Below are 22,700 nucleotides of genomic sequence, written 5' to 3' on the forward strand. Positions count from 1 at the left end.
GGTTATTTAGGTGCCGGTAAATCGAAAGTTTCCTGTACTGAGATCCTGGGAAATCACTAAATGGAAGAGCTACTGTTAGTAGAGTACCTCGTGAGATTCTGATGAGTCCAGATGAAATGTTAACTCTGTTTCTCTCTCCATGGATGCTGCCTGACCTGCTGAGCATTTCCAGCATTTTCTGGTTTTTATTTCTGATTTCCAGCATCTGCAGTATTTTGCTTTTGACCCTGTGAGTCTAGTGTATCCTAAAACAGGATTGGGTGTGCTGCACCTGTACTGGTCTCGACTGCATTCTTCAGAGTTCAGGAACCCAAGGTTGACACCCTAGACTAGAGGAAACACTGCAGCATTGGGTTGCTTAGAAACTTGTGGAATCAGTCGGAAGCCTTTGGATTTTGCACGTCCGTCTCTTGTAGAGAGAGAGAAACATCTTTCTCATTGGTATCCAATCAGTCTTACCTCATCTCCCTCCCCAAAATGGGAACCACACAACAAGAAGAAAGCCGGCCCATCCAATCCTTTGGCCAGGGGCGAAATTTGGCTGCTTTGCATCTCCCGTTAGTGCCCCCGGGAGGTGCTAACGGGGCGCAAAGGTTCTAGCGCCCGGGCGCGGTTGCTAGCGCCTCCCGTGAAATTCAGCGGGCAGTTAGCAGCGGCGATGGCTGGTAGCGTCCCGCGGCGATGGGGCGGCGGTGATGACGTCATCGCCATGCGCAGCGCCCCGGCCGCAAACTTCAGTAGCGCCCGCTGACCTACCGCCGGACGATATGTCCAACAGGGTCAGGGGGGCGTTTTCGCAGCCACGGCGATGCAACTTAAAGGGCAGGTGTCGGGCGGCCATTTTTTTTGGGGCCGACTGCCAGCACCTGTCCCCCCTTCCCCTTTTTTCTTCGGGGTGCCGGCCGCGATCGCTCAGCCCGGCGCTCCTCTTGCGTGCCGGGCAGTTTTCACGGCACCCCGCTTCCCGGTGGTCCAGCAGGGCCCCGGTGCGTGCAGCGCTAGGCCCCTCCACTTTAATCAGGGGAGGGAGGTCTGCAATGACGCGCGTGGTGCTGTTGAACGTAGCATCGCGAAACTCACTGGTAGCGCCCCAGGAAGGAGCGGGAGCACTTCCAGTAGCGCCCCACCTCCTGCTTGGGCGCTACCACTCAATTTATGGCGCAGGGGCGCTAACATTTTCGAGGCGGTAAAAGCAGCGCCCCGGCGAAATTAGCGCCTCAAAAGGGGGGTGCCACCGAATTTCTCCCCCTTTAGGTCTTACCTGGGGATTGAAACCATTGACAGTCTCCAGCGCTGCTAACATGAGATCATCAACATTCCAATACCGGATTTACCAAATTCCTCCTCGATGTTTACAAGATATAACCTGAAGGGAATTAACACTAAACCCGAAAGAGCGAAGATTGCACTGGGCATTCACAATACAATAAGGATTTACAGGCCATTTCGAATTTAACAGCCTAATCAATGTGTTGATAGTTGGAGCTGTTGCGTTATTGGGCATTCTGCTCTTCTGAGCCTGGACTCCATCCATTCCCTTCCTTTCGCTCGACTATTGAGCCACAGAGGTTTACACAGCACAGCAGGAGGTCATTCAGCCCATCATGTCTATGGCGGCTCTTTGCTCGAGCAATCCCAAACTAATCTCATTGACCTGTTCTATCCCCTATAGCCTTGTATCTTCCTCTGCCTTAACTGCTTCCTGTGACAAAGCGTTCCACGCTCCAACAACTCTCTGCGTTAGAAAATTCCTCCTAGCCTCTCACAGGTGGCAGAACTTTCAGCCGTCTTCTCCTGCGCTCTGCAACGCTCTGCCCAAACCACTTGCTTCATCCTCCCACTTTCAAAAGCCCCCTCAAGATCTATCTCCTCAACTGCACCCTTTTACCGTCTTCCCAACTCTTCTCCCAATTCCTGTTCAGTGTCCGATTTTCCTCATCTCTTATTAAGGCCATGCGATGATCTGCCACACTAAAGGGGCGATCTAAGTGTAAATTATTGCTTCGATCAGTACTTCGGGTTGGGACATGAAAAGATCATTTAAGAGATTCTCACGGTTTTGAAGAGGGCATCAGTCCCGAAGAGAAGAGTGTTAGTTTGCACTGATGACATGTCGGGTGCAAGGAGCCGTGCTTATGTTTTTTGTGACCAATTCCATTTTTGAGATATGCCGATATTTTTCATTGTGAGTGACATTTAAATTGCATATATCCAGACAGTGCCTGAGGCTTTTAGCACGTGGCTTTTTGGGGCAAAATACAATATTCTAGCGAAAGACACTTTAGAATGAGGTTCCCCCCATTAAGCCAGGTGCACCAGGGAACAAACCTGAGCAGCTCTTCAAGAGGCCCACTTACTTTAGTGACATCCGGACTATGAGATCCTAAAGGTCCAATGTACCCCAACCTGTAACTTCAAGGCCAGAAAAGGCGTTGCAAAGGGCATGCTTCTTTGAAGTGGAGCCCAAATGGATGGTGTATTCATTCTTGGGGCTTAGACCTTCTCTTCAGATAGGATTACTGGCATTATGGTCACAGAGTGTGGGAAAAGCCCACACATGTAGAAGGGACCGTTCGGATAAGAAGTCGCCTAGCAATGTTTGCGAAAATCATCCACAGGCATTTCGTAATTGTTTTCCATGATATGTCGCACTAAATGCAAATCAAAGGCTTTTATTTTCCACTATAATCGTTAAAGGTACATCCCCAAACAGGATATGGCCAAGAATCTAAATTTTGACAGTAATAGGTCTCCAATTAAAAATACAACATTCAAAAATTGCAAATCCTGAATGGATGTGTCCAATCTCATTGCCAAATAAATGCTGCTAATCCTGATGGCTCGGCCCATGAATGATGCCATGAATTGAATCTCAACCTATTTTGCCTGTTGAATTCATGACGTCATCGCTTGGAACAGTCCACCCGAAAAGCAGGGAGCGATGTAACTATTTCAATGAAATGGAAGGTGGAGATTCAGGATTTTGACCTTTTGAACTTTGAGTTTTAAGAAGGGATCCATTGTCTGTTAGTACTTTAAATGTATGGTATCAAATTGGGGACATACTTAAAGAATATTTTGAGGAACTCCACGTTTAGTCATCGCCAATGATTCAATCAGCCAATTGCCAGAAGAAAATTGACATGTCGATCGAAACTATTCTAGAAGGAGCTTTCAGGATGAGGTCAAAAGATAACTCGGTCATCGTTAGTGAGTGGACTTAGCAATTACGATGAAATATTATTGTAGAATTCTGAATCTAGCCTCAGAACCAATCCACGTATGGACTTGGCAAATACACTTCCCAGACTTTGTGCCCTGAATGCTGAAAAACGTACACAAAAAATACATGCAGAGGTCACGTCTTATGCATCCAGGAGATCAAGGCTGGCAACGCAGGAGAGGCAGATGGTTAATGCCATGTTGGCTTACAGGAGCTGGTTGGGTCCTACCCATTGCGGCAAGATGGCTCCCCACCACCCACAAGGCCAATGGCATGTTGGCTTACAGGAACTGGTTGGGTCCCACCCATTGCTGTAAGATGGCCTCCCTCCTCCCAGCGCACCCTCCCTCTCCCACCCTCCCCCAGGAAACAGGTTGTTTCCATTACTCCATGAGAATAGCACACATAGTGTGGAAATACTTTGTTTTCGCTGTTATTTTTTATCTATATATATAAAAAAGAAAATTCTATAGGAAACCAAAAAAAGAGATAGCGGAACATGTACAAGTTAATTTAGTCTTCATTGTTTGTTGCAGTTGCTCAAAAATGGTTGTAATGTCCTTTTTTTTTCAGTATTTCATTGTATATAAAAGTCTCATGGTACTTTAGTTAAGATGCTCCAGAATTGGTCCTCATTCAAATCCACAAAAGGTACAATAAAAATAAACAACAGTGTCACACACACAGCAGTCTGAATTCCAGTATGTGCCTCAAATACCGAGGCCGAACATCTTATTAAACTCTTCCTCTTCTGTACATTTCTTTACACTTTAATGGGCGTGGATGTCCATAGCCTGTCCGCTCATGATGGGGTCTCCAGGGTTCAAAATGGAAGGGCTTTGCGATGGCATCACAGGGTGGGGTGGGGGTCCGCTGTGCATCATCATGGCTGGGTGGTGGGGGTGGCCAGGAACATAGGAGTGCAGTGAGGGTCCGTGTCTCAGCTGTGCGGGGTGAGGTGTCATCGGGGGAGGGGTGTACCCTGCTTGTGGGAGGCCCATGCCCATTGCACCTCCTTGAGATACGTAGTCCCCTGGCATTCCTGGCAAACCTAGAGAAATAAAGCCAAAAAATGTCATTTCTATTTTTTTTTAACAAGCCACCAATGTCCTCCAGTTTTGCTTTGTTGAGGTTCCTCAACACCAAACGTTCTCTGCTTTCTAGCTGAGAAGTCAATGTGATTGTGACTTAAGGCCCCAGCAGGTTCACAGTGTGATTGGCCAATGCTGACTTTTCTGTTGGATCTGTTCTATTCGACTGAGCACGGAAGCTAATGGAAACTCTGCTGCCCGCGTCCTAACTCGCACCAAGTCCCGTTCACTCATCGCCCCTGTGCTCGCTGACCTACATTGCCTCCCAGTTAAGCAACGCCTCGATTTTAAAATTCTCATCCTTGTTTTCAAATCCTTCCATGGCCTCGCCCCTTCCTGTCTATGTAATCTCCTTCAGCCCCACATCCCCCCGAGTTATCAGCACTCCTCTAATTCTGCCCTGATTTTAATCGCTCCACCATTGGCGGCCGTGCCTTCAGCTGCCTGGGCCCTGAGCTCTGGAATTCCCTCCCTAAACCTCTCCACCTCTCTCTCCTCCTTTAAGACGCTCCTTAAAACCTATCTCTTTGACCAAGCTTTTGGTCACCTGCCCTAATTTCTCCTTATGTGGCTTGGTGTCAAATTTTGTTTTATAATACTCCTGTGAAGCGCCTTGGGATGTTTTACGATGTTAAAGGCGCTATATAAATACAAGTTGCTGTTGTTGTTGGCGAGACCATTGCTCGACCACCCAACGTCTATTGTAGGATTTTCCTTTTGTGTTTTAGAGACTTGGGGAGAAACTCATCTTTGTGGCACCCGTTTTTTGGGGGTGTAAAATGAAGCACAGGAGGACGAATTTTTGGGTGCCCACCTCCCGCGCCGAATCTGTCCTGCAAGTGCGCCGGTCGCCATTTTGGAAGCTGGTGCTTTTTAGGTTTCCAAAACGCCCGCCTGAAACAGGCGCCTTACACGTGCAAATCGGGGTCCTAACACCGGTTGTTGGCAAAATTCGAGTTCTCCTCCTGGCTCCTCAAAATAACGGCAGGCCTCTGTCAGCCCAGGCTCAATTACCCCCACCACCACCCACACCACCCCCCCCCACACCCCCAACCCCACTTCACATTCCCCCCCCCCCAATCTGCCAGGACCTACCTGATGCACTCCCGCCATAGGACCCTGCATAGGGAGGACTGATTGGTGGCCGCAGCTGGCCTGTTTCATTTGAATGAGGCCCGATGATTTGGCTTGGGCCTCAGGCTGGCAGAAACCGGCGCACGAGGTAATCCCGTTGACGTCCTGCCGTCCGTTTTGGGCGCAAGTCCAATTTCTCGGCCCCAAACTTGCAATTTACCCCCTCTCCTGCCCGTAGCTTGCCGCTTGCCTTCTCTTCTTCCCTGAGCCTGCCATCTCTACTTCCTTTCTCCTGCTCTGCCATGTCCTGTTCTCCCTCCTATAGCCTGCAGTATTTGCTCCCTAGTTCCCCTCGCCTGCCTTGTTCCTGCTTTCTCCTTCCCCTAGACTGTCGCATGTCTCGTGTTTGCTTTCTTTTTCCTTCCAGTAACCTTTTATTGTTCACTCATGGGCTGTGGGCGACACTGGCAAGGCCAGCATTTATTACCCATCCCTAATTGCCCTTGAGAAGGTGGTGGTGACCCGCCTTCTTGAACCGCTGCAGTCCGTGTGGTGAAGGTGCTCCCACAGTGCTGTTAGGGAGGGAGTTCCAGGATTTTGACCCAGCGACGATGAAAGATCAACGATATTTGTCCAAGACTGGTGTGATTACTCTCTCTGTCCCTCAGCTCTGCCCGCTTTCTTTCCCTTAAACTGGCGCATGGCTGAATTCTCTTTATCCTAGTTTGCATGTGCCTGCTTCCTCCTTCCACAGCCTGTCACAGATGCTTTCTGCCTCTACAAATTCCCACCTTTCCTCATGGGAGAAGGAATGTGCCTTGTGCAACCTTTAAACAAGACACCGCTCTCCCCATAGCCCAGTATTAATCCCAAACTAATCCCACTTCGCCCGCTCTCTCCCCAAAGCCCTCTATCAATCCCAAACTAATCCCACTGCCCCACTCTCTCCCCATAGCCCAGTATCAATCCCAAACTAATCCCACTGCCCCGCTCTCTCCCCATAGCCCTGTATCAATCCCAAACTAATCCCACTGCCCCGCCCTCTCCCCATAGCCCTGTATCAATCCCAAACTAATCCCACTTCGCCCGCTCTCTCCCCAAAGCCCTCTATCAATCCCAAACTAATCCCACTGTCCCACTCTCTCCCCATAGCCCAGTATCAATCCCAAACTAATCCCACTGCCCCGCTCTCTCCCCATAGCCCTGTATCAATCCCAAACTAATCCCACTGTCCCACCCTCTCCCCATAGCCCTGTATCAATCCCAAACTAATCCCACTGTTCCGCTCTCTCCCCATAGTCCTGTATCAATCCCAAACAAATCCCACTATCGCAGTCTCTCCCCATAGCCCTGTATCAATCCCAAACTAATCCCACTGTTCCGCTCTCTCCCCATAGTCCTGTATGAATCCCAAACAAATCCCACTGTCGCAGTCTCTCCCCATAGCCCTGTATCAATCCAATACTAATCCCACTGCCCCAGTCTCCCCCCATAGTCCTATATCGATCCCAAATGAATCCCACTATCACAGTCTCTCCCCATAGTCCTATATCGATCCCAAATTAATCCCACTGCCCCAGTCTCCCCCCATAGCCGTCAATCCCAAACTGATTGCACTGCCTCTCTCTCCCCCCACATAGCCCTGCATCAATCCAATACTAATCCCACTGCCTTTCTCTCTCTATGTACCTTCCTCTATTTCAAATATTTATTCACGATTCTGTTAAACGATGCAATGGTCTCTGGGTAAAAGAAATTCTCCTAACCTCTCTTAATGACAATTTTAAATTGACAACCCCTCATTACTGACTCCTCAGCCAGAAGGTGGGCGAAAGTGGGCTGGCACAACCTTTTGGAAGGAATCAGTTTAGAGTTGTCTTGCATGCAGCCCTGAGCATCAGCTGGTCTGAACCGAGATGAATCTGGATGTCCTTGTCTAATAGAGCCAGCTAGATATCATATAAGGGCCTATGCAGTACCTCGCGACCACCTCCATCCCCTGGACTATTATTGTTACGGATTGTAACGGAAAATACTTTCATAAGGGCAGGCAATCGGGTTGAAGTAATGTAAGGTGAGGTGAGGTTATCCTAGTAATTGCAGCTTGGGCGCCATTTACAAGTTTATCTGATGCTAAAATTGCCTGTGTTCTCTCAGAATTCCTTTGTTCAGAATTCAAAATCCGTTAATTTGCGTCCGTCTAGGCTCGGAGTGTAATGCAAGCCTTGGGTTCAGGTGCTGTGACCCATGTCGGATCCGAGATGTTAATGAGTGTATTTGCATACCTGCCCAGTCAATTCAATTGGACACAGTGCGATTGACTGCGTACTTAAACGGCCCACAATCAATTAGCTCAAGCGAGGGAGCCCTGCCCTTTTGTGTGTGGCTAATGCTTAGTGTTTCTCCTATCGAGTTGCTAACTTGCCTCAGCTCACTAGCTAACATTCCTGTCTGGGCCACGGAGTTTTCTTTTCCCTTCTAAACTTTCATTTTGAAAGATGTTTTTTTCTTTAAACCACAAAAAGAAAACGCGTTTTTCTGGCAAATTCCGCGAGTGTCATGATGCTCGGGTCTGGTTGGATGTATTCCGAGAGGTTTCATCACATGACCTCCTGCCTCCAAGCGCCCCGCCCCCCCCCCACCCTCCCGCCATTGGCCGCCCGGCATGTCCATCCTCACAGTGTCCTGCCCACCACACTCCCGCCATTGGCCGCCCAACATGTCCATCCTCACAGTGTCCTGCCCACCACACTCCCGCCATTGGCCGCCTAACATGTCCATCCTGCGGTGCCCCGCCCCCCCCACACTCCCGCCATTGGCCGCCCAACATGTGCATCCTGCGGTTCCTCCCCCCCACACTCCCACCATTGGCCACCCAACATGTCCATCCTCACAGTGTCCCGCCACCCCCCCCACACTCCCACCATTGGCCGCCCAACATGTCCATCCTCACAGTGTCCCGCCCCCCCCTCCCACACTCCCGCCATTGGCCGCCCAACATGTCCATTCTCACAGTGCCCCAACCGGCCCCCCCACATTCCCGTCATTGGCCACCCAACATGTCCATCCTGCGGTGCCCCGCCCCCCCACACTCCCGCCGTTGGTTGCCCAACATGTCCATTCTCACAGTGCCCCGACCGGCCCCCCCACATTCCCGTCATTGGCCGCCCAACATGTCCATTCTCACAGTGCCCCACCCCCCCCACATTCCCATCATTGGCTGCCCAACATGTCCATCCTGCAGCGCCCCGCCTTCCCACGGTCAATTGGGAAAGCGAACAGACTGACAGACTGTTCATTACCCAATTGGCCAAACAGCCTTTTCTTCCTCCATCCTCAATATTTTTATAACTAATAGACAATAGTGTTTAAAGAAAATGAAAGAAAAAGCACGTCATTTTTTTTTAGTGCCCCTATGAATGTTCTCTTGAGTTTTGTTCACTGCAGTGTCCTGGAGATTAATCTGCAATTCCTGGAGACTCCAGGGCCAACCCTGGAGAGTTGGCAGCCCTACACGATGGAAAACCCATTGCTGGTTGTGCTGCCGGACTTGGTGGAGAACAGGTGACCGGCGCCACCATTTATGTTCAGAGCCTTGGTGCTGGATCTCCGGGGGAGTCTCGGAGCGTCACCTCCTGTACAGATTGCTAGGCCCCCATCGGTAGCTGCCTCATGGAGCTTGCGGTGCCGTCACCAAAGCGGGGGCAGCAGTTGGCTGAAATCTAAAGGGCGCGTCCTGCTTTAATGCAGCAAGGGGCTGAAATGGCCACAAGAGCACGCCTCACCTGAGCCCTGAGGTGCATCACCTCCAGGAGGCCCATTGCTGGGCATTTTTTATTCTGTTTACAGATATTCTGTGGCATTGCTCATGGTGGGGTGGGGTGGGGGGGAGGGGATTGTTGTCTACTTTATAATGACAGGAGCGTGAGGCTGTATATTACACCATGTATTATTCTGCTGCTAAGGCGGAGATGTGTTAACCCGGCCTGGCCCTTTAAGGCCATACACTAAGGTCACTTAGAGGTTAATTGCTGTTGGTGAAGGAAATTTGCAGATCGCCAAGTACTTGCAAATTTCCAGCTCCAGGTCAGAAGAAACCTGTGTGAAATGACTGGCTTTCTTTCTTTCTTTCTTTCTTAACAGTTTTGCCATGCTGAAGTGTGCCAGATACACTCAAAACTTTTGTATAGAGAGATAGATCGATAGATAGATAGATAGAGATAGGTAGAGAGATAGAGAGATAGATGGAGATGGAGATAGAGATAGAGATAGAGATAGAGATAGATAGATAGATAGACAGATAGAGAGATAGAGCGATAGATAGAGATAGAGATAAGAGATAGAGATAAGAGATAGAGATAGAGTGATAGATAGAGATAGAGATAAGAGATAGAGATAGATAGATAGATGGATAGGTAGATAGATAGATAGGTAGATAGATAGAGAGAGAGAGAGAGAGAGAGAAGTAGATAGATAGATAGATAGAGAGATAGATAGATAGATAGAAAAATAATAGAGAAGTAGATAAATACAAGGGTTAAGTTCTAAACTGAATATGAAACTATTATTCTTTAGAATATGCAGTGACTTCTGTTAAGAGGAATCACTGTATGTCATGGTGTTGCTTGTGCAGGTGGGACATCCTGCAGCAACAGTGGATCCCACCATGGGCTAGGGTGGGAGAGGAAAGGTTCAAAACACACTAACAGTAACCATCCTCTCCCTCCTAGCACCCATGATGCCCATCAGCTGACTGCACAGAATCCAAGTGAGGGACAGCGCAGACATATTCATTCGCTCTACCTTCCTTGGGAAGTCGAAGGGAAAACAGAACATTCGATGTACAAAAAAAAGAAGACAAGACAAGCACAATGGATCTAATACGTCTAGCCGTATAATGAGGAGGTAGACGAGAAGAACAATCATGGTAATGGTGAAGAAGAGGGAGATCCCTGGGTGGATGGAGACAAAGAATACAATCACCCCCAATGGGGACAGTACTTACTTCCCCTTGCTTTGCGATTGGGTAACAGTGATGAAGGCTACATGTAGTGCCATTGCCCCTCCATGCCCATATTCATGCCCATTCCACCCATAGGTCCTAGAAGGAAGATAAACAATCCAAGACCATGCCAGGAAATCACCAAAGTCAGAATACATGACAGCAAAAAAAAAGGAATACCCCTGGACATTAAATGGATTGAAGGGATATTTTAAAAATTGTGCGTCTAAATGTTAATGAAATAGTGAAGTGAAAGCAAAAAAAAACAAAGTCATGTGATGTTTTTTCCAAGGCTGCTAGTGGGGCGAGTGTGGTGAGACAGGAGGGGGTGGAGAGGAATGCTCTACGTCAATGGTGAAGGGAAGAGTCTGAGCTTACCTGGAGGCCGAATGCCCATGTGCTGTTGCCCGTCCATTACAAACCCTCCCATTGGTGGACCATCTGGACTGTATGGTGCGCCCTGGCCAACTGAAGGAAGAGTACAAAAATGCGATTCACTCAAGTGTTGGGAACTTTGGACTTGAAGCATGGTTCTACTTGTGTTTACATTAATGAACGTCAATGTGGTTCATTAAAAAAGAAACAGCAAGAGAGGGTGGGAGAACCGCCAGGGAAAATAGCCAAATATGAGAGGGTGGGAAAATCCATCGATGGCGGGAAAATCCATCGATGGCACAACTACATTCGACACACAATTGGCCAATAGAAAGGAACGGTGAGTTAGACCATTTCCCCCACAGCCCGTTCTATGGCTGTGAAAGTGAAGTTGTGGGAATGCCGAGCGACAGGATGCCAACCCACCCAACCGAGGCAGCCAATCGGCAGTAAGGAGCTCTAAGGTGCCAACTCATCCCACTGCAACGTCTGCATGCTCCGCTGCTTGCCAAGGGTTGGGTGGCTCTAGACCAATTGCATTCAGGGATACGGGAGGCTCCTCCCAGCGGCAGTGTCATTTGGTGACCGAAAAATGGTGGGTCTTCCTGGAGCACAAAAATGTTCTTTGATAAGAGTGTGAAAAGAAAGAACAGACTTGCATTTATACAGCGCCCCTTCACTTACTCCGAACACCCCAAAGCGATTCGCAAACAGCCAATTACATTTGAAGTAAAGCCACTTGTTGTTAAGTAGGTGAACCCAGCAGTCAGTTTGCACGAGCAACAAATGAAATAAATAACGAATTAATGCGTTGTGGTGGCATTGGTTGAGGGATGAATGTTGGCCAGGACAGGGGAAAACTTCCAGCACTTCTTTGAAAAAGTGCCAGGGAATCTCTCACACCCGCACACCAGGCAGTTTAACAACTCAGCCAAGAGGCGGCCCCTCTGGCAATGCAGCACTCCCTCAGTACCGCACTCCCTCAGTACCGCACTGGGGTGTCGGCCTGGATTTAGTCCCTGGAGTGGGACTTTGAACCTAAAGCCTTCAGACTCAGGGGAACGAGTGCTACCACTGAGCCAAGCTAGGTGCTTATCTGCATACCAGATGGACAATGGCGAGATGTTTTGAATAAACAGCATTTCCTAAACCTTCCTCAATTTGATTGATCGACCGTCGACTATACAATGTGACGTATGGTCACATTGATGAGGGATTTACTGTAAGGGCCCCAGAGCTAACAAGATGCCATTCTGGTTTTAGCAACAAAAACAACAGTAATCGCAATAAAATATGATAATGCTGCATTGTAGTGTCACCATCTGAAGTTCAAGGGCCATTGCTTCCAGTGTGTCTAGACGGTGTCAGCAGATGATGGGAGGGGAGACGGGAAATCACAGTTGAATCTCCTCCTGTCTCACCCAACTTCCAACGCAAGAGGCACTGGTCAGCTTCCAGGGGACACTGAGGCAAACTGTCGAGGCCACACCACCACCACCAGAGCTGAGATCAAACACAGCGAATGGCTCACTATCACCCTAGATGGTACAATAAGCCAGCAAAAAAAAGTACTGTAATACCCCAATGATGAGATTCCGTGCATGAATATTAATATCACAAATTTTGCCCTCAGTACATTTAATGTAGAGCAGCCCTGATTAATAAACGTAGGAGTCTCTCCTCCTCTGACAGAACCCAGGAGTGACACAGAGAAGGAAGTGGGTTCCTCGGTGTTGGTGCCATGTTGGGAGTGCTGCTACTCCGCACACCTCCCCTTCCCACCACGTTACTCCACTGAGAGCAGCCGGCAGACTTTACGATGCCAACATAAGTCGGGGGGGGGCTTCCCGATTTCACCGCTTGCCAATGAACGCCACGTGTGAGTTGGTTCTCAAGAGGCTATCGACGAGCCCCTTTAAGGGAGAAATGTTCCCTCAGAGTAAATTAAAGTGAAATAAGTATTAAACCAGACCTGTGCGATTTGATTGGTCGATCATTGGCTGCACGATACGACGTCTTGCATTAATGAACCTAAATGAAAAAGACAGTAGTTGTCAGAGTGAGCATGGCAATATAAGAGCTGTCCGTTCAGAATGGTACAATTGGGATAAGATGGCGACTTCCAGTGAGGTGGTCCTTCAGGCCCAACAGTCGGCTACCATTTTGAAGTGTTCAGCTGTCAGGACCCTAGCACAATACAACAAACACAGAATTACAATGGGCCGGATATTCTGATCCCTATGGGTGTGTACGCGCTGTGTACCCACCCATAGGGCCATCGGAAATGCCGGTTTCAGGCACGCACTGCGCATGCGCTGGAAACCGGCATTTCCGATCTGTCAAGAAAGCTCTTGACAGATCCTTCGGCTGCCCTGGAGAGGGGCCTCTGCGGCGGAGAGTTCCGCTTTTTGGAGACCCTCCGCCCGCAGAAAACCCTTACAATTCTTGCGCCTGGTAAAAGCAGGCATAAGACCTGCTTTTACCAGGATAAGAGTAGAAAAAAGTTTAAAAAAAAAAAAATTTCCACTGATTTATCATTTAAAAATACTTTTAAAAAAGGTAAGTTTATTTTTAGCTCCGTAAAACACTTTAATTATTTTTTTCAAAAAGTTAGTTTTGTTTAAAATAGTTAATTTATTGTACTTTCAAGTCATTTTAAAAATGTGATTTTTTAAAAACTTTATTTAAAGTTTTGCTATGTTTTGGGGGTGATCTCCATTCATATATTTGACAGGTCTTCCTGTCAAATGTATGAAGGGAGATTCCCTTCTGTGATTGGCTCCCCATGGCCCACGTGATCCCAGGGACGCTGCGAACTACCTGCGCCTCTGGGATACGCGGGCCCTGCGCACCGGCAGTTTGGAGAGGCCCGGCACCGGAATTGTGCACGTCCCGGGAGCCCTCAGGTAAGGGCGCAGAGTTTCCCGCGGTGGCCGAGTTAGTCAGTGGGGGTAGTTCTCCAAACTGCCACTACTCGGCTTCTTGGCGCTGTCGGAAGTCCGAACACCTCAATAACAGAGTCCGACTCTCCCGCGCTGCCGGCAGTCTCTTCCAATCTGCCATTTTTCTGTTTACTGTATAAGTTTTGTTTTACTGTTAAGTAATTAAAGAGTTATGGATTACCCTCAACTGGCAGTGCTGTACTTAATCAAGCATCTTCCACCATCCATTTAACACAACATTCTGTAGGCGAGTACCCAATTACTGTATACTGCACATTTCTTGATTTTTTAATTTTTGTTTGTTAAAAATAGCCTCAGTAGATAACCCTCTCCGTCATCCGGAATTTTTAATCAACCGGCACCATCCCGGTCCCGTCGGTGCCGGATACCAAAGAGTTTCCTGTATGTAGAACTAAGGTGGGGACGGTTTTTATATAATTGACAGGAGAAAGTGGGAAGGGGGTCTGTGTATTAACCATGTGACAGGAAGCAGCAGCGATACAGGATGTTGCTTACTGCTGCAGTGTACACCAACAGACGCTCTATATTAAATATAATATCACAGATAGATATCGGCCTGTAATTCAATCAGTCCTGATCACCAGCCAAATCCAGAGATTAAATTACAGCCTCCAGTTCCCTGCCAGCTTTTTGTTATTGCTTATAAACAGAACCTTGTAGTCACTTAATTTAAATGTAAAGGAGAAAACACGGAATGAGGAAAAGGGCCCTCAGCTCGTTCAGCTCTCCTTTTCCAACGGACTTTGTGCAGTTCTGCCCAGCTTTAACCTCCCGAGGAAGGTGACTAACGACTAGTGAAATGTCCAAGGGCGGAATCTCTGACTGACTCCCAGGAGTGCAAGGTGGTCGGGGGAGGAATTTTCCAGATTTTCTTTCCCCTGTAAATTGGCCTGAGTTTCTATTTGGTGTTTCACCTCATCCAGGAGATCGCATGGCTTTCTGATGCGGTGGGGAGTCTGTATACCGCGATGCACAGGAAATCGCAGTGTGGGACAGGCTGGATGGACCAGAGGGTTTTTTCCTGTCTGTCATCATTTGTATTTTATTTATTGTAAAGTACAGTTAGTTTACCGTGTTTGGTCAACATGCTGAAAGAGGTGTTTTTTTTCCAGCTAATTGGGGCCTAGACCTTGGAAGATTGACATGGTTGGGGTCTGTCATAGACAGCAGCCAGGCCAACCTTTCGCACATTAAATATACAGGCGCTGCCATTGGACGGGAGCCTGATCACACCCAACTCTCGTCCAACGAGAGAGAGAGAAAGAAAGAAAGAAAGGTACTAACATTGATATAGCACCATTCACGTGTTTTACAGGTAATGATGTACTTCTTTGTAGTCACTGTTGCAATGCAGGCAACGCGGCAGCCAATGTGCGCACAGCAAGATCCCACAAACAGTAACGAGCTAACGATCAGATAATCTGTTTTTAGTGACGTTGGCTGAGGGTTAACTATTGGCCAGGGCACCGGGGAGAACTCCCCGGCTCTACTTCGAAACGTTGGAATGGATATTTTACGCCCCCCCCGAGTCTAACGTTTCATCCGAAGGAGGGCACCTCCGACAGTGCGCCGCTTCCCTCAGTACTGCCCTGGAGTATCAGTCTGGATTCACGGGCTCACGAATCTGGAGTGGGATTTGAATCCACGACCTTCAGGCCCGGAGGCGAGACTGCTGCCCACTGAGCCCGCGGCTGTTGAGCAAAAGGGTTAAGTGCGTTCAGTGCTGGGAGGATAGCGTGGTGCGGAAGCGGCGAGCATGCTCTCGTCGCACGAGGCCCCAGCGGCTGACACTTGAACGCTTTGTAACGAGCAGGAAGGAGAACGAGCAAGGCAGCTGAGCACCAATGCGGACAGGCATTTGACCAAATGCCACTTGTTCCCGAAAGTGCAAGCGCTGATTCCTCAAACATCTCCTTTGTCTCGTTCCCCCAACCCCCTCGCGCACCCCCCCCCCTTTCTCTTTCTCTCCTGGATGTTGCTGAAGGGGATTCTGCCAAACCGAAAGACTTCAAGGTTTTCCTGATCTGAGTTGGTTGAAAGCACTTCTGACAGCCTGAGAAAGGGTTGTCAGTGATCCATCATACAGCCCCAGTCTCACACTCCCCTCACAAAGAGCAGGGCCAGCTTCATCCCTTTAATGATTTTCTTCCAAGTCAATTGTGTAGCTACAAAGCCTAAGGCCTAAAAGAGAACTGGAAAGTAGCTCCATTTTGCTAACTGTTGTGCTGACCTGTTTGTATTCTCCCTGGACTTCCAGTCGACACATTTTTCTTCTTCCGTTTGAGGAGAAGAAAACCCCCCCCTGCATATTTCCAGTGACTTTACTGAAGAAAAATGTTAGTTTACATTATATTCTCCCTCCCCATATCCCCCCAGGGAGGTGAGGTAATTTTTGAATGAAATACTCCACCGCCTTCCTTTCTTTGGTTATTCTTTCCGCTGTTTGACACGTTGGTGCGGTTGTACGTTTACCTCACGCCCCCCGCCCCCCCCCCCACCCCCGCCCCCGCACCTGAAACTTATAAAATTCTGACAGGACTAGACAGACTGGATGCAGGAAGGCTGTTCCCGATGGCGGGGGAGTCCAGAACCAGGGGTCACAGTCTAAGGATAAGGGGTCAGCCATTTAGGACAGAGATGAGGAGGAATTTCTTCACCCAGAGAGTGGTGAACCTGTGGAATTCTCTACCACAGAAGGCAGTGGAGGCCAATTCATTAAATATATTCAAGAAGGAGTTGGATATATTTCTTAAGGCTAAAGGGATCAAGGGGATCAAGGAGAGAAGGCAGGGACAGGGTACTGAATTTGGATGATTAGCCATGATCTCATTGAATGGCGGAGCAGGCTTGAGGGGCCGAATGGCCTACTCCTGCTCCTATCTTCTATGTTTCTATGTTTCTAAACACGGGACGGCGGGGGAGGCAGTTTTAACTCTTTCACCTCGCCCGGTTTTCTTTTCCGCTGGCGGAAAACAAAATGGCGGCGGGGTGTGACACGGGCGCCCGATTCGCCGTCGGCCGCCTACCCGGTGATGAGGGTTACTTTTATCCCCATTGACCCTGCGGTCCACTCTGCCTCCCGCTGTAGCTGGAGTGGATCCCGGCACCCGGAGTGGATCCCGGCACCCAGAGTGGATCCCGGCACCCAGAGTGGATCCCGGCACCCAGAGTGGATCCCGGCACCTGGAGTGCATTCCCACACTTCACCTTCTCGCTGTCAGCAGGCAATGGTTCTATTTTTAACTTTTTCCACTCCAGGTGCCGGAATCCACTCCAGGTGCCGGGATCCACTCCAGGTGTCAAGATCCACTCCAGGTGCCGGGATCCACTCCAGGTGCAGGGAGCCACTCCATGTGCTAGGATCCACTCCAGGTGCTGGGATCCTCTCCAGATGTCAAGATCACTCCAGGTGCTGGGATTCACTCCAGATGCTGGGATCCACTCCAGGTGTCAAGATCCACTCCAGGTGTCGGGATCCACTACAGGTGCAGGGAGTCACTCCAGGTGTAGGGATCCACTCCAGGTGCTGAGATCCACTCCAGGTGTCACAATTCACTCCAGGTGCCGGGATCCACTCCAGGTGCTGGGATCCACTCCAGGTGCCAGGAGCCACTCCAGGTGTCAAGATCCACTCCAGGTACTGGGATCCACTCCAGGTGCTGGGATCCACTCCAGGTGTTGGGTTTCACTCCAGGTGTCAAGATCCACTCCAGGTGTCAAGATCCACTCCAGGTGCCGGGATCCACTCCATGTGCAGGGAGCCACTCCAGGTGTCGGGATCCACTCTAGGTGTCAAGATCCACTCCAGGTGCCGGGATCCACACCAGGTGCCGGGATCCACTCCAGGTGCCGGGATCCACTCCAGGTGTCAATATCCACTCCAGGTGCCGGGTTCCACTCCAGGTGCAGGGAGCCACTCCAGGTGTCGGGATCCACTCCAGGTGTCAAGATCCACTCCAGGTGTCAAGATCCACGCCAGGTGCCAGGATCCACTCCAGGTGCCGGGATCCACTCCAGCTGTCAAGATCCACTCCAGGTGTCAAGATCCATTCCAGGTGAATCTGGCAAAGTCTGGTCCGACAGCGAGATGAGCAGCTTTTGCCTTCTATACCAGGGAGGAAGAGTCAAATCATGCCAAGATAAAACACAGGACAGAGGAAGAGCTGAGTGTCCATTCCCATTGAAAGTTTAGCATTGCTGCCAGGTGATTTCACCTTCGCACCAATACCAGACTTGTGGAGTATAAATGGGGTGTTCAGACTCAATCTGGCTCAGAAGCCTCGCTCTGCTTCTCTCCAATGTCCAGTTCGAGTCCTGCTCCAAATTCAGGCCGGTTCAGGGGGGTCTACCTGCGGCGGTAGAGGCGCGGAGGTGCGGGGTGGCCATTTTTTTTGCTGCCCGCCTGCCAGCACCTCTTCGTGCCGCTGTCCCCGGCCTCCTGAGCCCCCCCCCCACCCCTGCATTGTGCCGGCTGTGTCCCAGGAGCTTGGCACTTCTCCTCGGTGCCGGGCTCTTTTGCCAGCACTCCCGATCGCTGATCGCGCTGCAGCAGGCCCCTCCCCTTTAAGAAGGGGAGGAAGGCCTGCAGTACCGCAGCACGCCGTGCCGCAGCGTGTGGCGCTGCGGCACGTTGCGCTGCGATTTTCAGTTGCAGCGCCCCAAGAGGGATGCGGGGCGCCTCGAGTAGCGCTGCGCTTCCGTCTGGGGCGCTGAAACTGAATTTCCGGCGGGCGTTCGCGACTCCTTCCGGGGTGGTACTTCCGGCGCCCTGGCGAGACTGGCGCCCCAAACGGGGCACCAGTGAATTTCTAGGCCATAGAGTCATAGAATAATACAGCACAGAAAGAGGCCCTTCGGCCCATCGTGTCCATGCCGGCCATCAAGCCCTGTCTATTCTAATCCCATTTTCCAGCACTTGGTCCATAACCTTGTATGCTATGGCGTTTCAAGTGCTCATCTAAATGCTTCTTGAATGTTGTGAGGGTTCCTGCCTCTACCACCCTTTCAGGCAGTGAGTTCCAGATTCCAACCACCCTCTGGGTGAAAAAGTTTTTCCTCAAATCCCCTCTAAACCTCCTGCCCCTTACCTTGAAACTATGCCCCCTGGTTATTGACCCCTCTACTAAGGGGAAAAGTTCCCCTCTATCTACCCTATCTATGCCCCTCATAATTTTGTACACCTCAGTCAGGTCCCCCCTCAGCCTTCTCTGCTCTGAGGAAAACAACCCCAGCCTGACCAGTCTCTATTCATAGCTCGGACACCCCTCCCCGAGATCAGGCCTCCCCTCCCCCCGGGGTCTGGGTTTGCACCTAAATATATGGCTGCAGCCTCTTCTCCAGCATTCCCTGCCCGACTGGAAGCCACGACTGCCAATCAGGCTGGGGAACCGTAAAATTCCGGACAAAGTGTTTAGATATTTTACTGCCATTTCAAGTAGTTATTTCTGATCTACATGGTTAATATTACAATAATATAGCGCTCTGATATGGACTCATTCTATTGCTGTAATTTATTTGACTGTAAACGTGCGCTGCAGAAAGGTTTAACAATGGCCGGGCCTGTGAGGCTGAATCTCTGTTGATCTGGCAGCCTTCCAACACTGAGTGAGTTCGGCACGTCTTTAGAAAACTCGAGTTAAGCAACTACAACTCAGGGTGGAATTGGTCGAGCGCGTAGAGTTAATTGCTAATAATTAACTTTCTTAATTGACCCAATAATTGGTTAAATTGATGTTTTTATTACACAGACGTTAAAGATTTAATGGCAGATTTTGAGAGGCGAGACTCTGGGCAGGGACGAGGGTTGCTAACCTCTCCGGGATTGCCTTGGAGTCTCCAGGAATTGAAGACTGATCTCCAGGGCACTGCTGCAAACAACTCCCGGGAGAAAGATCAGAGGGGCGTTAAAAAAGTAGTTTAAAAAAAAAATTATTTGAAAACTTTTGTTTATTAGTTGTAAAAAATAGAGGGAAAATGGCTATTTGACATCCAATCGGGTAATGACGAGTCTGGTTGCTTTCCGATTGGCCATGGGAAGGCGGGGCATTGCGATGATGGACATGTTGGGCGACCAATGGCAGGAGAATGGGGGCGGGGCATTTGAAGGCCATATGGTGAAAGCTGCAGGAATATGTCTGACCAGAGTTGGCAGTCCGAGCTTGTACCTGGCAACTGACCCGTGGGTACCATGGCAACTGACCTGTGGGTACCATGGCAACTGACCATGGGTACCATGGCAACTGGCACATGGGTACCATGGCAACTGACCCATGGGTACCATGGCAACTGACCCGTGGGTACCATGGCAACTGACCCGTGAGTACCATGGCAACTGACCCGTGAGTACCATGGCAACTGACCTATGGATATCATGGCAACTGACCCGTGGGTACCATGGCAACTGACCTGTGGGTACCATGGCAACTGACCCATGGGTACCATGGCAACTGGCACGTGGGTACCATGGCAACTGACCCATGGGTACCATGGCAACGGACCTGTGGGTACCATGACAACTGACCCGTGGGTACCATGGCAACTGGCACGTGGGTACCATGGCAACTGACCCGTGGGTACCATGGTAACTGACCCATGGGTACCATGGCAACTGACCCGTGGGTACCATGGGAACTGACCCGTGGGTACCATAGCAACTGACCCCTGGGTACCATGGCAACTGGCACGTGGGTACCATGGCAACTGACCCATGGGTACCATGGCAACTGGCCCGTGGGTACCATCGCAACTGACCTCTGGGTACCATAGCAACTGACCCCTGGGCACCATGGCAACTGACACGTGGGTACCATGGGAACTGACCCGTGGGTACCATGGCAACTGACCCATGGGTACCATGGCAATTGACCCATGGGTACCATGGCAACTGACCCATGGGTACCTTGGCAACTGCGGAAAAATATCCAGGCACCCGGCCCGAGAGAAGGTGGACAAAATAGGAGCCAAGCAAACCTCACTTGATTCTACTTAGGAAATTCTATCTGGGAAGAGAATGTAATTTGTGTTGAAGTTAGAATAATTTAAGAAAAGAGATACAGCTGCCTATTAGTCACGGTAGAAAATTAAATTACCAGCAGTCTGGTTTTCTAAGTAATATTTAAATACTCTAATCACCTCTCTTTTCTGCAGAAGAATGGTGGACTGACAGCTCACTCAGGAGTTAGGCGTTGTTTAATCTGAGAGGAAGTTACGGTGGCAGAAATTCCTGGCTGGAATGAGCGTTTCATTCTTTCGAAGAGCACAGATATCAGTGGCTGGGTTTAAACGCCATTTGCCTTACACAACCAGCCTCTGTCTCTCATTCAGCTGTGGCTTAAGGCCGAGCGCCTCCAGGCAGTCCACCTGCAATCTGAGGAACCTCGGGTCACTGGGGCCAGGAATGCGATCATGAAGGGATGTGTTTGAGGATAGGACGCTGCAGCTGCAAACACTTCCTATGTGAGGCTGAAAGTCGGTTATTACTTCCGGGTCAGCATTAGGTTCACCCTTTTTGTATGCCAAGTAGGGTTTGCCAACCCGCCAGGATTGCCCTGGAGTCCTCAAGAATTAAAAGATTGATTTCCTGGACACTGCAGTGAGCAACACCCAGGACAAAAATCAATTAGTGCAATTTCATTGAACACTTTTGTTAACGAGTTATTAAACTATTGAAGATGGGAGAAAGGCTGTTTGACTGACAGTCAGGAATCGTCCAATTGGATAGCGAAGAGTCTGTTTGCGTTTCGATTGATGTGGGAGTTGGCCACCTTAATACCAGGTGCGCCTTCCAAGAGATGCCCTGCGCTTGCTTGGGTCGCGATCCCATTGGTCACGTCAGGGGCATCTCCAGGGCTGACTCCACACCAGGGTCATGCGGGACGGCACCTCGGTAACACGAGGCAGGTACCCGCACCTCGGCCAGCTCTCTGGCAACCTGCCGGCCCTATGCCGTGGAACTCCACCCGCTAGCCTGCCACTTGTGGCGGGGGTGGGGGGAGGGGGTGGGGTGGAGGGGCTAATCTGGCTCACTCCCAGCCTTAACCCTGGCCACATCGGCCCTAATTCCCTCCCTAAGCCTCTGCATCTCTCTCTCCTTCTTTACGTCACTCTTCAAAACCTACCTCTTTGACCAAGACCTGGTCCTAATGTCTCCTACTTTGGCTCAATGTCAGATTTTGTCTGATAACGCTCCTGTGAAGCACCTTGGGAGGTTTTACGGCATTAAAGGCGCTATACAAATGCAATTTGTTGTTTCCCTCGGCCCCCTGAGCACATTTTCTGGGCAAATTTCCTTCGATAAATGCCTGGCCTGGACCCCACGTTCTTGTGGAGGCCATTTCCAAGCCCATATTGGATAATCTGGATTTATTTCTATATCTGCACCCCTGGGTCTCTCTGTTTCTCCACTCTGGTACGAACCTTGCCATTTACAGTATTCGGCCTTTCACTGTGTTTTTCCTGCTCGACGTTTCTCCGCCTGGCGCCCCCCATGCGCCCGCTCCCCCAGCCTCCTGCGTTCTCTCACCTCTTCAATAGCATCCTCCTTGTGCCTAATTCTAAATCATTTACACAAAGGTGGTGTCAGCCCAGGCCCCTAGGCACACGCACCCCGTGAGTCCAAAACCTTCCAATTCCCCCTCTCTTTGTATCTGTCTCTTTGATATTGATATGTGGACCTCTTACACCTGATCAGACAGATATTATATACAAGCATAGTATGATACCATTACACCTGCATAATATATAACCTGAGTAATATACCAGTACTATGTAACCCTATTACATAGTGTATACGGCACAGAAACAGGCCATTCGGCCCAACCAGTCCATGCCGGTGTTTATGCTCCACTCGAGCCTCCTCCCGTCGTTCCTCATCTAAATCTCTCAGCATACCCCTCTATTCCCTTCTCCCTCATATGCTTGTCCAGCCTCCCCTTAAATGTAACTGTACTATTTGCTTCAACCACTCCCTGTGG

The 22,700-nt window shown here is 49.8% G+C and overlaps 1 protein-coding gene across 5 annotated transcripts in view; it reads right to left on the bottom strand.

Annotated features, from left to right (window-relative positions):
- Positions 1–3,727: 3,727 nt before the first annotated feature.
- LOC147096872 (homeobox protein Meis1-like) overlaps positions 3,728–22,700 on the bottom strand; it is a 639,590-nt gene continuing 620,617 nt past the window's right edge. For 2 of the 5 annotated variants that reach the window (XM_085973576.1, XM_085973578.1), the window contains exons 10-13: positions 12,738–12,796; positions 10,769–10,858; positions 10,394–10,489; positions 4,186–4,274 (exon numbers count right to left, since the gene is read on the bottom strand). In XM_085973576.1, the coding sequence (XP_085829702.1) occupies positions 10,431–10,489; positions 10,769–10,858; positions 12,738–12,796 (208 nt within the window). In that variant the 3' untranslated portion in view covers positions 4,186–4,274; positions 10,394–10,430. Of the gene's footprint in view, positions 4,275–10,393; positions 10,490–10,768; positions 10,859–12,737; positions 12,797–22,700 lie in introns of all 5 variants that reach the window. The other 3 variants (XM_085973574.1, XM_085973575.1, XM_085973579.1) reach the window with 2 other exon arrangements.

The sequence above is a fragment of the Somniosus microcephalus genome, chromosome 34 (genome assembly GCF_052327205.1).
Source record: "Somniosus microcephalus isolate GS21.2 chromosome 34, FLI_Smic_1.0, whole genome shotgun sequence".
NCBI lineage: Eukaryota > Metazoa > Chordata > Chondrichthyes > Squaliformes > Somniosidae > Somniosus > Somniosus microcephalus.